At 39.7% G+C, this 13620-nt stretch overlaps 1 protein-coding gene across 1 annotated transcript; it reads left to right on the top strand.

The window, feature by feature from the left end:
• Positions 1–1078: 1078 nt before the first annotated feature.
• LOC134801666 (carbonyl reductase [NADPH] 3-like) lies at positions 1079–4506 on the top strand. The gene is made up of 2 exons (XM_063774285.1): positions 1079–1860; positions 3924–4506. Exons 1-2 carry the CDS (start codon positions 1227–1229, stop codon positions 4142–4144), a joined length of 855 nt encoding a protein of 284 aa, XP_063630355.1. The 5' UTR covers positions 1079–1226; the 3' UTR covers positions 4145–4506.
• Positions 4507–13620: the final 9114 nt, after the last annotated feature.

A 13620-nucleotide genomic window follows, 5' to 3' on the forward strand; every position in this document is an offset into this window, starting at 1 on the left:
TTCCTGCAATACATTTTATATGCCGGTCTTCCCCAAATTGAACTTATGTCCAGTTTTTTTATAAATGTGTAGTGGTCACTATGATCTCGAGTATATTTACTTTAGAAATGTAATTAAGTTTAAATTCGTCCATTAGCAAATGTAAGCTTTAAGATTGTAATGTACTTACGTACGTTTCGTTTTATTAATAATTATAAAAGTTTTAAATATTGTGGAAGTTTATGACCTAAGTGCCTTAATTATAAAAGTATTTGTAATAAAGTGACTAATTTTATTTATATTTGTTCTTATTTAAAAGAACCTGTTGAACTAATACAATGTCATGCAATTTTCGTCCATCATGGGCCAGTATGTAGACCAGCCATAGGGTTTAGTAGTTTAGTACTTAATTTGCTGGATGTTGACGCACTATTAGAAAAACTATAGCTCAGAAAACAGCACAATAATACTGAGTAGAAAACCTCACAATGCCTCATAATAGTACATTATTGTCGAGGCTCGGAAGTAGCTACTTGCAGGCTGAGGATTCGTTTTAAACGGACGACCTTGGGAGTCCGTTTAATTGAATCCGAAGCCAGCAAGTAGCCTTCCAGCCGAGTCATATATAGTGCTTTTCTCAAAAATGGTGCAAGAAATATAAATATCATAGAAATATTTTACAAAAGCAACGTTCTTACGTATATATTTTCACAGAAAAAAGTAGAAACAATTGAAAAAATTAGCTTTGCCGCCTTTTTATTTTTTTAATAAAAAAATAGAAGTGTATTTTTCTGCCGAAAATACGCCAACCTATTTGAGACAGCTAAATAGTCGCGGTACTAATCATCTGTTTGGCTGTTTAATGGGCCTGTGCCTTCATTTGATATGGCCATTTCAACTTTTAAAAAGTTTGGAACTCGACAAATAATGGAATTCGTATGCAACATTGCAGTCCCAAAATCGAGACTGCAATGTTTTTAACTTTTTAATTTTTGACTGACCATAAACTATGCGCTTTGCAACCTATTTTTTAAACGACAAAGTCGACTTTGCCGTCCATTTTTGAGAAAAATACTATTTTTATACACTACTCCAAACAAATGCATATCAGTTAGAAACTAGATAACAATCAAACTCAGGTAAAACAATACATAATCTTGACATTCGGTGATAAACTTATCACTAAATTATGTCACAAGAAAACCAACATTTTATTTTCTCGCACACGGTCATAGATATCGGTCGTGATGGCTACTAAAGTGGCCATAGTCACTGGTTCCAATAAAGGAATAGGCTTTGGAATTGTGAGGGGTTTGTGCAAGAGGTTCCAAGGACACGTGTATCTCACATCCAGAAACGAGCAGAGAGGAAAAACGGCAGTAAGAAAACTTAAGGAAGAAAGTCTTTACCCAAACTATCATAAATTAGATGTCACTAAAAAAGAGAGCTTGGAAATATTCCGTGATTATATTCAAAAACAATATGGCGGAATAGATGTTTTAGTAAATAACGCGGCTATAGGGTTTAGGAAGGATTCTACAATGCCAGCGATAGTTCAGGCCGAACGCACGCTATTCGTCAATTATTTCTCCCTACTATCCACCTGTGAAATCCTCTTTCCTTTACTAAGGAATGGAGCTAGAGTTATAAATGTTTCCAGTAATTTAGGACATTTGTCTCAAATACCTAGTTCTACTATAAGGAATAAGTTGAAAGATAAGAATTTGACGGTAGAGGAGTTGAGTGAGTTGATGACTCAGTATGTGGATGCGACTCGGCAGGGGGCGCAGCTTTTGAAGTGGGGGAAATCTTCTTACGCGGTGTCAAAGGTTGGAGTGGTGGCGTTGACGAGGATACAACAGAGGATGTTGAATGATAGAGGTGAGTTTGCTTTTGTAGTTAAATTTGTTATTATCTTAGAGGATATAACCAACGGAGACGCCATGTCTAAAATTTTCGGTACAAAATAGTCTGCCGTTTTTTGCGGGGGAGGGGCACATCAAATGTATAGGCACGTCATGTCAGATAAACGTCAGTCCATACATATGGTTGACATGTGGTTGACCATTGGCCGCCTATTTTCGACAGAGGGGAACGCCTGTTAATGGCGGCTCCAGGTTATTATAGTTCGCGTTAAGAATGCAGTTAAAATTACTATTTTGTGTAGCGATGCTCGTAACCAATCTAAAATTTTAATGGAGGCATCATATTTTTATTTATAGAGAGGCGCGAAGTAGAAAAGGTTGCGTACCACTATTCTAAACTATATTTTATGTACAGCGTGACCAGGAATCACGCGCCATGTTGCGAAATTTCACTGGAACTAATTTTTTCATACTATACTGAACTGTCTGGGTTGGTATAGGGTACATGAGAATAACAGCGCCCTCTTGACAATGATCAATATGTTCATATATTATTGGTCAGGCTTTATACGTACCTAATATATGTGATTGCAGAAAAAACGCATAAGTGCATATGCAATCAACGACAATTTTTTTTAATTATTAAAGGTACCTATACAAATAAAAATTACTTACATTACATAATTATGTTATATATCTCATTCGGTTCATTTGCATGATAAATCTGTGCAATGTTATCACTGTTATCAGTTATCAATTTAGTAAATCACTTACGATACGTTGAAAGAAGTAATTCTCTTGTATGTTTTTTATTTGCAATCATTGTTTTTTGGGTTTTCCCGCTAAAATAGACATTCGAAACTAATAAAAAAATCTATGGTAGCCGGTAGAGTCCCGTACGGAACCATAGAGTTTATATTAGAGTTTAAAGGCTCTATACACTGTCAATACACCGACGAGCTGAGGAGTTCGGGCATAATCTTGATTGGGGGGGTTGACAGCCGATTCAACGGAGCCACGCCGTTTTGTCGCATAAATAGTGTTTAGTTTTTAAGTTTATAAAATATATATGTATGTTAGTCTGTAAGGTATTTGTAATATGGGCCTTGTTGCCTGACTTAAATTTAAAATAAATAAATAAATAAATAAATAATCTGTACCTCGGACCTACAGCAAACATCGAAAAACACTATTTCGTTATCTGCCTATGTTTTTCCAAATTCGACCAAGAGTGACAGAAATTTTCGTTGGTCGCCTGATATAAATAGATGTTAAATAAGACACAACTCATTTTCACCTAAGAGTAAAGAGATGCAACATGAATATAAAATTTGTTTCGAATCGTGCGATCCCATTATTACAAAATAAGTTTTTTTGCAAACTGTACATTCCCCACAATTCCTTATTCCTCAATGCCGCCAACTGAGGTCAGATGGGATAACAAACTATAGATAATATTTTTTGACTATGAACTAATCTGATTCTAATTCTATTGTCTCCGATACCCAAACGTTGTCCGGAAGAGATCGCTCTTAAGCGATAATGCCGCCTGTTGTTACCTCTATTGTCATTGTTTATGTTACTGTACATATATTGTAAACTACGAGGTGAACAATAAACAGTATAGTATTGTAGGTAATCTAGCTAGTTGAAAAATTTACCCGATGACTAATAAATCCTGATTCAAAATTCAAAGACTGTTAAAAGTAGGTACAGTGCTCTCAGCCACCTTCATACAATTGGGGAATATTTCCATTGTCTAATATTATCCCACCTATGCAAGTATACCGTCTTTACCATAAGGGCACACAGGGCCCGTGCCCAGGGGGCCCCGAAGGACAAACAGTAACTATATATTTGATTACCCATAATAAATAGAAGATCATAGTAGAAATATGTTAGTTTAATTCGCTTTCTTTACTTTCCAAAAGGGCCCCAAATTCTTATGTGCCCAGGGGCCCCGGCATAGTTTAAGACGGCCCTGCACCTATGTGCCCAGTTACCCCACTTGAAGGATTGCATTTGTTATCTTTCGTTTACAATAAACATTCAAAATGAGTAATCAAATTCTTTGTCCAGATATAAAAGTGAACGCCGTGCACCCCGGCTACGTGGCGACGGACATGACGGCGCACACGGGCCCGCTGACCATCGACGATGGCGCGCAACCAGCTTTGTATCTAGCCCTGGACTCGCCAGACTCGTTACGCGGCGAGTACGTGTGGAGCGACAAGACCGTCGTGGATTGGGAAGCGAGTGAAATGCCAAAGCATGTTAAAAAGAATACAGCCACAGAATAAATAATAGTACTAGCGTACAGAAAGAACACTTCCTACAAAACCGAAGTTTGACAGCGGTTCAGGGTCGGATCATGCTATGCCTTTCTAATGTATGGCACTATCCCTTTCGGCTATTTAGGGTTGTCAAAATTCAAGTGATTATCTTATCTGTGGTCGTGCACGCAAAAGGAATTCAAGTGGTGCCAACCCTAATAATTGCTCGGAGCAATGCTGACCCGAACTGAGCCGAATTCGACCGAAGTCAGGAGTGTCTCCCCACTGATACAGCTTGAAAGTAAATTGTTGTCGGAAAAGTTTGGTCACACCTTATTTAAAACGCTTAATAGTCTAATGTTCTATCTGTTTCCTTTTTAGGGTTCCGTAGCCAAAGGGTAAAAACGGGACCCTATTAGTAAGACTCCGCTGTCCGTGAATGAAAGATAGTGAAAAGACCATTTCAAAAATATATGTAAACAGTCGGGTTTTTTGTTTGTTTTAATAATAATTGCAGTTTAATGTAACAGAAAATAAAATTGCTATGTTTATTTAACGTAGGTAGTAATAACAGTCTTTTTTTCAACTTGATGTACTTTTCTTATTTTTTGATATACATATCTGGTTAATTATTATTTAACATTATACCTACAGAGAATATTCACAGTCATTTGGTATGTATTTTGGACTAATCCATTCAGCCATTTTCAATTTAGAGCAGTTGAAAGTCAACTGTGGATTGTGATTTTTTTTTAATAATTTGTTAGACCAAGTATTGAAAATGTTACAGTATGTTATATATTTATGATCTACTCACAAAGCCCTTTCGTTTGGTACCCCACATGGTATGTTTAAAAGAAAATAAAAAAAAGATTGTACTGCCGACTTTATGACGTCACAGCAACTACCCCCACCACTTTTGCGCTTGACATCTCATATATTTATGTTCAGGGCATTCATAACACTGAATGCATCCATACCATATTCACCCATATCCTTGATGACATGAGCGAAAATCGATTTCTAAAAGACTTTTCTTTCGCTGGCCGCTTTACTATTATGTAGAGGTCACATAATAGTTATTTACGATAAAAGTGCGGAAAAGAGGAAATTCGAAACGAGTGGCGATAAATTAAAATACGACCGAAGGGAGTGTTTTAAATCGACACGAGTTGCTAATTACCTATTCGCACGTGTATCGTATAGGGCTCCCGGTATCCGTGTTACACGCCGAAACGAATACCCGTGTTCTTAGACCGGCGGTGCTAAGAACACGGTTTACACGGAACCGCCGAGATCCGGATACGTATCCAAGAACCGTTCCCAAGAAACGTTTCTCAGATACGTATCTCCGTTTACACGGGTACTTAGACCGGCCCGAACGGATCCGAAACAATTTGAGCTAATCAATGCTCTAGCTAGCTCTGGGTATGCAAGGTCTAGTATTGAATGTTGACTTCAGATGAACTCGTTTAGCGTACGAATTTTTTTTTTTATTATTTATAACAGTTTTAACACATGTGTTAATATAACATATTTAACCAACTATACAATACAGGGTCATTTTTGGACCGTATGCCATATTGTGCGAGGTGATTAGGTAGGCCATACTGAACAACTTTTTGTATGGGACCAACTCGGAAATCACAAAATTTTTTTTGCCCGTTCATACATTTTGGTCGAGTGGACGTCGACGTTTTCTATGGGAAGGCCAATTTTTTTTTGGGATTTCGAGGTTGGTCCCATAGAAAAAGTTGTTCAGTATGACCTACCTAATCACCTCGCACAATATGGCTAACGGTCCAAAAATGACTCTGTATATGAATGGAAGTAGGTGTCCCTATTCTATATTTTATAGTCTACTATTTTTAATTTTGAACTTACTCGTCCCTAGTTTAGAACCTTAATTAGGGTTCCGTACCCAAAGGGTAAAACGGGACCCTATTACTAAGACTCCGCTGTCCGTCCGTCCGTCTGTCACCAGGCTGTATCTCGTGATCTGTGATAGCTAGACAGCTGAAATTTTCACAGATGATGTATTTCCGTTGCCGCTATAACAACAAATACTAAAAACAGAATAAAATAAAGACTTAAGTGGGGCTCTGGGACTTAAGTACTTGGATGGGTGACCGTTTTTATAGATAATGGTACGGAACCCTTCGTGTGCGAGTCGGACTCGCACTTGGCCAATTTTTTTTACTATTATTGCTTTTAAGTTAATTTCATTACATATTACATTTCAATCAAAGAAACACATTTTATATATAATGGTGTGAGTTATATAGTTTCGCGAAGAATAGGTATGCAGACAAATACTACCTACTACTACTTTGTGGTTATTTGTTATTTTTATCAATTACCTAACTGTTAACTAATCTACCAACGAAGCAAAAAAAGTACAGCGGCATTTGAGACGCAGGATTTCACGCGAGAACCTTAAAAACCTATGCTACCTTGGTTACCTTGCAATTATATTGCTAAATACTGACTCTCTCGAGAGCGGTCCCATTGAGTCGAACTGGAGGCACATGTGAGGGACATTTGCTACCGGCCTTGAAAACCATTACCTCGCTCTTTTTACCATTGTAAATCAAACCGTGTGAGGAAGCATAGGACTCGCATATGTAGACAAGTTTGCGGAGCGCGCCAATCGATGGCGCCAGCAGCACCATGTCGTCTGCGTAACTGATGTTGTTTAGGCATACGCCATCAACATGGCAGCCGACATGAGCGCTGCTAAGCTGCTCGATCAGCGCGTCCACATATAAGTTAAATAATATTGGTGAACTTAACCCACCTTGTCGTACGCCACATTCGAGCCTATACGGTTCCGTAAGCTCGCCCGCCCACCTCACACGGTTTTCTTGATTGAGATACCAATGTCTGAGAAGGTGAATGAACTCTGGTGGTAGCCTCGACTTCTGTAATTTCTGCCATAAGATATCGTAAGAGACGAGATCGAAAGCTTTGGACAGGTCCAAAAAACAGGCGTATATCGGCGTCTTTCTATCTGTGTAGTATTTGACAGTGTGCTTTAAGCCAAGGATTGCTGCTTCTGTTGACAGCCCAGGTCGAAATCCGAACTGACTGTCATGCAGTTTAATATAGGTTCTCAAATATGAGTTAAGCACACTGTCAAACACCTTAGCCACAATAGTAGCCAGGGAGATAGGCCTGTAATTGGACCCATCCGAAGCATCACCTGTCCGGTTCTTAATAACGGGCACCACCAAAGTCTCCAACAACTCAGGCAGCAGATAAGAGTGGCTAAGGCACAGGTTGAGCAGCAGAGACAGCACACGAGGTAGATGAGGGCCCGCGTGCCTCAGGTGTTCGATGTATAAACCGTCGCGTCCAGGTGACTTACCTTTTGTCATGTTTTTAACCACTTTAGAAATATCTTTAGCATAGATAAAAATAGACAACTCACCTTTCTGCGACTCAGCCCCGAAAGCCCTACACGCGGGACCCAAGGGAGAACTAAGTGTAAATTTGTCCTTGAACAAGTCTGCTGTTTCCCTGGGATTGGAAATACCATCAACACTCACAGGTACGCCGCCTTTAGGGTTTAGTTTGTTTGTAGCTTTCCAGAAGCTCGCAAAGTCACCGCCAGAGTGATGAGACGCCAATCGGTCCATTTTGATTTGGTCCTGGTGGTTCTGACACCACTTCAGCCTTCCTTTAACCCCTGGAGCGCCCCAGAATTACCGTAGTATGGAACTCCTATACTAGTTACCAGCACACGTGTCTGTTTAGGGCGCTCCACGGGTTAAAAACTTTACGAGCCTCTATCATTTCAGTGTAAACCGAGCCTGTGTGCGGTTTCCCGTGCCACTCCCATGTTGCTAGTTTAAGCTTCGCGTACCTGTGAGCCTCGCTCACGTGCTTGTTCCAGCCAGCCAACCGGCGCCTCCCCACACTCTTTTTCGCTACGTGCGTCACTGCGGCAGCATGACATAGGGCCTCTATGGTCTCCTTATAAAGTTTGTCGATTAACTGCCTATGGGACACATTGCCACAGTAACTCCCACTGCATTCTTGACACTTAATTACACGTTTCTTAATTACACGTGCGGAACGGGCCAGAAAACCGTGTACGTGTTATTCGGAAACGGGTATTCGAAACGTGTAAACGAAACACGGACTCGACCGCGAGCCCTAGTATCGTACAACCTTTTACAGTTTTACATACGAGGGCTGATCCGAAAGTTGTTAGTCGCTCCGGCTCTACTCATGCGATTGCAATATGATTTATACCATTGTGAGGGATATTCCAATGCTAATTATGGCCATTATTTTTTTTTTACTTATATGTATATTTTTTATATAATATATGTATTTTTTACTGAAAGCTGTTTTGTATGGAGTTATAAATTACTAAGAAAAAAAAACTATTTTTTCTTAGTAATTTATTGAATTTCGTATTGAAATCTTTAAGGTTCAACTTATATTTATTTACCCGGGTTTAATTATTCGGTTCCTTCTGCTATTTTCGATGTATAATGGATAAATAATTTTATATGATAAAGCACATTTTTGAATAAGTATCTGAAATTACTACTTTTGATGAAATGACTCATTATTGACACCTATTAAGTCATAATTAGGTTTACTCAATCAAAATGATTTTTACGTAAAAAGATGATCGAGATTCGCAATTAGCAGCACCTAAAAAAATATATGTTTTTAAACTAAAAATGTTTATAAAATGATACCACATAATGGAGTCTCAATTACTAATCATCCTGGCTGCTGGCCATAGGCTTCGGCAGGTCGCAGAAAAAAAATATTGAAAAAAAAACTATGCGTTTCTAAAAACGAATTGACGTCACCTCTTTACATAATGAAATATCCCTTCCAATGGTATAAATCAGTGGTGGGCAAAGTGCGGCCCGCGGGCCAGGTCCGGCCCGGGAAAGGATTTATCTGGCCCGCCGCCGGTCATTTAAAAAAATGTATCATATGGCCAGCAATATAATAAAAATACATTTTGGCTGTAAATCTGGCCCTCCTCTGAAATTCCTTCAAGTTTTGGCCCCTCATGAAGAAAGTTTGCCCACCACTGGTATAAATCATTTGCAATCGCATGAGTAGAGCCGGAGCAACTAAAAACTTTCGGATCAGCCCTCGTATAGCCCTTTAAACTTTTGACATGACGAAAAGTGCTATTTTACGCACTAGTGCGGGAAAATAGGACCCTATGTACTGTAAACTACTATTGTGATTGTGAACTCGTCCATACATAACCTGCGGATGTTCTAGCTATGCAATCTTCATATTATTAAGTAGTATGTACACACCGGGGAACATTTACCATACCGGATAAATCATAATCTTAAGCAAAAAATATTGGTTTAATTGAAGGTGCCTTGAGGTTATTCTGACAGGTTGTTTTTATGATATAGGAGGTAAACGAGCAGACGTATACTGATGGTAAGCGATTACCGTGGTCTTATTTTTCATTTAAAAAAATACAATACAATACAAATCCTCTTTATTGCACATCCCCAATAAAACATAATAAATAATATCACAGTTCATAATATTAGGAATTAGGTACAGTTTTAGTCGTATTTTCATGATTTTTAGGATTCCGTACCAAAAGGATATAAACGGGACCCTATTACTAAGACTCCGCTGTCCGTCCGTCTGTCTGCCTGTCTGTCACCAGGCTGTAACTCGACAACTGATAGATACAGTTGAAATTTTCACAGATGATGTATTTCTGTTGCCGCTATAACAACAAATAGGTACCTACTAAAAACATAATAAAATAAATATTTAAGTGGGGCTCCCATACAACAAATGTGATTTTTTTGCCGTTTTTTGCGTAATGGTACGGAACCCTTCGTGCGCGATTCCGACTCGCACTTGGCCGGTTTTTGTTATAACATCAAAGTAAAGAAATCCAATACAAGAATTCCGGTATTGGATATTGGTCCTCTTCAGTTCCAGTATAGAAATATAGTAAAAATCGGTCCGATACTCCGGTATCAATGCCATTGTGTCCCTTAAGGGGCCCACTGATTAACAGTCCGCCGGATGGTATCTGCCTGTCAGTTGTTCGGAACTGTCAACTTTTTGTTCTAGCTGACAGGCCGATTCCGTCCGGCGGACTGTTAATCAGTGGGCCCCTTAATACAGCCTATCCGCATCTTTTTTTTTAATCTCGTAATTATCCGTTTGCAGCGGAATGGACCAAATTGCTTAATTGTATCTGCGTTTAGTTAGTTGCTAATCGTACCAATTATATCGTTCGATAGCCGAGCTCGTAAACAAAGTGCCAGTTCCGTCAGTCTAAATGTATAGGAGACGCAGCACCCATGTTGATGACGCTCGCAAAATGGATAGAATCTACTTTACCATTAACGGAAGGAAACATAGTGGTAAGTAATTATAAACTTTTAACAAATTTCTGAGATCGAAATTAAACTTTCGTGAGACATATTTTAAACTGTTTAGACGACAACGGTGCACGAAGTGCAGCCGCCGCAAGCACTCGAGCCTGAGAAAGGACCCCCGAAGGGCCCAAAACATGTTACCAATAGCGACTAAAAATTCAAGTGAGTGAAACCGTTGTGGTCTAAACAATTTCTGACATAGGTATTCACCTAGGTTTTTTAGTGAGCAAAAATTTTTTTTTTTTTTTTTAAATCTATTTATTTCCCAAAAAGTACTTAAATCTACATACATATGTGTGCAAAATCTCTAGTATGAGATTATGTGCGCGGTCACTAAACTCGCGTTTTGTTGTTACCTAACTAATTCAGAATATAAACAAATATCTACTTACCTTAATTTAGCTAATGGTTTTTTTTTAGTTTGTTTGCCAGTATATTTGCCAGAGCATTGTCATTTGTGAAATATTCTTTTAGAATATTATTGACTTGCGATGGTTTTGTATTTTCTAATATATGTACTAATTCCTTAGGTAATTTATTTAATGTATCTGGGAGAATATACCAACAAGTTCTTTTGCCATATACATTATTTGCCTTTGGCACCGTGTACATTGGTAAATTCTGGAGTTGACGCAATTTATTAGATCTCTCTAATTTTTGCAGGTGAGTTATTTGATGAGATTGTTCTTTAATGATTGCTGCATCAACTTTATCAAATACATTCATTACTTTGCAGTATTTAAACAATAGGGCATAGTTCTCTCTGTACTTAGTTTTTATTTTATATGGTACTATGGTTTTAATAAGTCTTAGTTGGATATCATATATTCTTTGTAGGTAGGTTTTGTACGTTCTACCATAACTTGATAATCCATAGCTAATAACCGAGTCTGCCAACGCCAAATACAGTAATCTTATAGTTTTATACGGTAGCTTGTGCTTTAAAATACTTAATTTGGCTAGGATTGATCTTAATTTATTACAGACTATATCTATATGAGGTCCCCAGTTGAATTTGTTGTCAACTGTAAGACCTAAGTATGTATGTTCATTGACAATTTCGAGCTGTTGGCAGGCACAGTTTACATAGTTGTTGTGCATACATTGGTGCTCATGGGCCACTATTCTAGGTTCTTGGTTTGTTCTCATATACGGTGAGTGAATATACATGATTTTGGTTTTTTATTATGCTGCATAATGATTTATTGTAAAAAAAAATACTAAGTCCCACGGTAAGCCCAAGCTAGGTGACTTGTGTTATGGATACTCAGACAACGATATATATAATATATAAATACTTTATTATCATCATCATATCAGCCAGAGGACGTCCACTGCTGGACATAGGCCTCTCCCAAAGAGTGCCACAATGACCGGTCTTGCGCCACTTGCATCCAGCGGACTCCCGCGACGTTTACCAGGGTCATCAGTCCACCTTGTGGGGGGTCTACCCACGCTGCGCCTCCCGATACGTGGTCGCCACTCGCGAGAACCTTTCCGCCCCAATGGCCATCGGTTCTACGTGCAAGTGCCCCGCCCACTGCCACTTAAGTTTAGCGATTCGGACTTTCGGAGGGCTACATCGGTTACTTTGGTTCTGCTGCTGATGGCCTCATTTCTGATGCGATCACGCAGAGAGACACCCAGCAAAGCCCTCTCCATTACCCTTTGGGTGACTTTGAGCCTTAACGGGCACACAGTAAGCGGCCACGTTTCAGTTCCATATGTCATCACTGGCAACACACACTGGTCAAAGACTTTCGTCTTGAGACACTGCGGAATATTGGACAAAAAGATGTGCCGTAGCTTCCCAAATGCTGCCCAACCGAGTCGGATTCGTCGATTAACTTCTTTCTCGAATCGTCTACAAATTCAAGTGTAAACCCTCCGATTGTAACGGGAGTTGGTTCTACATGGGCATTTGACATGATCTTCGTCTTGTCCATGTTCATCCTCAGACCAACTCGCTCGGAAGCTTTACTAAGTTCATCGAGCATCATACTCTAATCCCCCGTGGTCTCAGCCAAGACTATATCGTCCGCAAACCGAAGGTGAGTGAAGTACTCGCCGTTTATGTTGATGCCAAGCCTTCTCCAGTCCAATGTCTTGAATACATCCTCCAATGCAGCGGTAAACAGTTTAGGAGAAATAACATCCCCTTGCCTGACTCCCCGCTGCAACGGAATAGGTTTCGAGTTCTGGTCCTGGAGTCGGACTGACATAGTGGCGTTCTCGTACAAACGCGCTTCAGCACTTCGATATAGCGATAATCCACCGGCACCTCTGGAGAGATTGTAGTCCACAAACGCTAAGCGGAGAGGCAGGTTATACTCCTCAGTCTTCTGTATTACCTGACGGAGCGTATGGATGTGGTCTACGGTACTAAAGCCTCTTCGGAAACCGGCTTGTTCAGGAGGCTGGAAGTCATCTAGCCTGCATGCGAGACGGTTCGTAATGACTTAAATACTAAATATATCTCATATATACTTAAATACATACACAACATTTGACTCAGGAACAAATATCTGTGGTGATCACACAAATAAATGCCCTTACAGGGTGGTCCAAACCTCGACGTCCAAAATTTTTTTCTAGATTCCTCACGTCTTGGGCTATCAGAATATATCCCATATATGTTAGCCGATTATTCGTAGTTTTCGAGTTATGAATTTTTAAACTTTTGTTAAGAAATCTGGAAAACGTGAGGAATAAAAGAAATTTTTGGACGTCGAGGTTTGGGCCACCCAGTATAGTACATTTTAGTACAATTGCATAGCTGGGCCCGAGGTATCAGTGGACACAACACTCAACGAGTACATCAGACGGCGCGCGGGCCTGCGCGGTACCAAGTACATGTGTCTGGAGGGCGGCTGCGGCGCCTGCGTGGTGAACGCGCGCGCTCAGCGCCCGGGCACCGGCGAGATCATCACTTTCTCTGTTAACTCTGTAAGTCACTATATTTCTTTTGTCCTAACTTTCTCTGTTGACTACTACTACTACCTACTACTTAATAGCGCAGCGACCCAAAATGAGACTTGGCCTCCGACACGAGTAAAACGCCAGTTGTCTCGATCCAGCGCAATCTCCCGCCAGTTATCGGCT

Source organism: Cydia splendana, chromosome 22 (genome assembly GCF_910591565.1).
Source record: "Cydia splendana chromosome 22, ilCydSple1.2, whole genome shotgun sequence".
Classification (NCBI taxonomy): Eukaryota; Metazoa; Arthropoda; class Insecta; order Lepidoptera; family Tortricidae; genus Cydia; species Cydia splendana.

What these genes read in the sequence shown, in the direction of transcription:
- LOC134801666 (XM_063774285.1), top strand. Translation starts at nt 1,227, where the DNA reads ATGGCTACTAAAGTGGCCATAGTCACTGGTTCCAATAAAGGAATAGGC. An exon ending in GAGGATGTTGAATGATAGAG is followed by an intron (nt 1,861 to 3,923) that starts GTGAGTTTGCTT and finishes TTCTTTGTCCAG; the next exon opens with ATATAAAAGTGAACGCCGTG.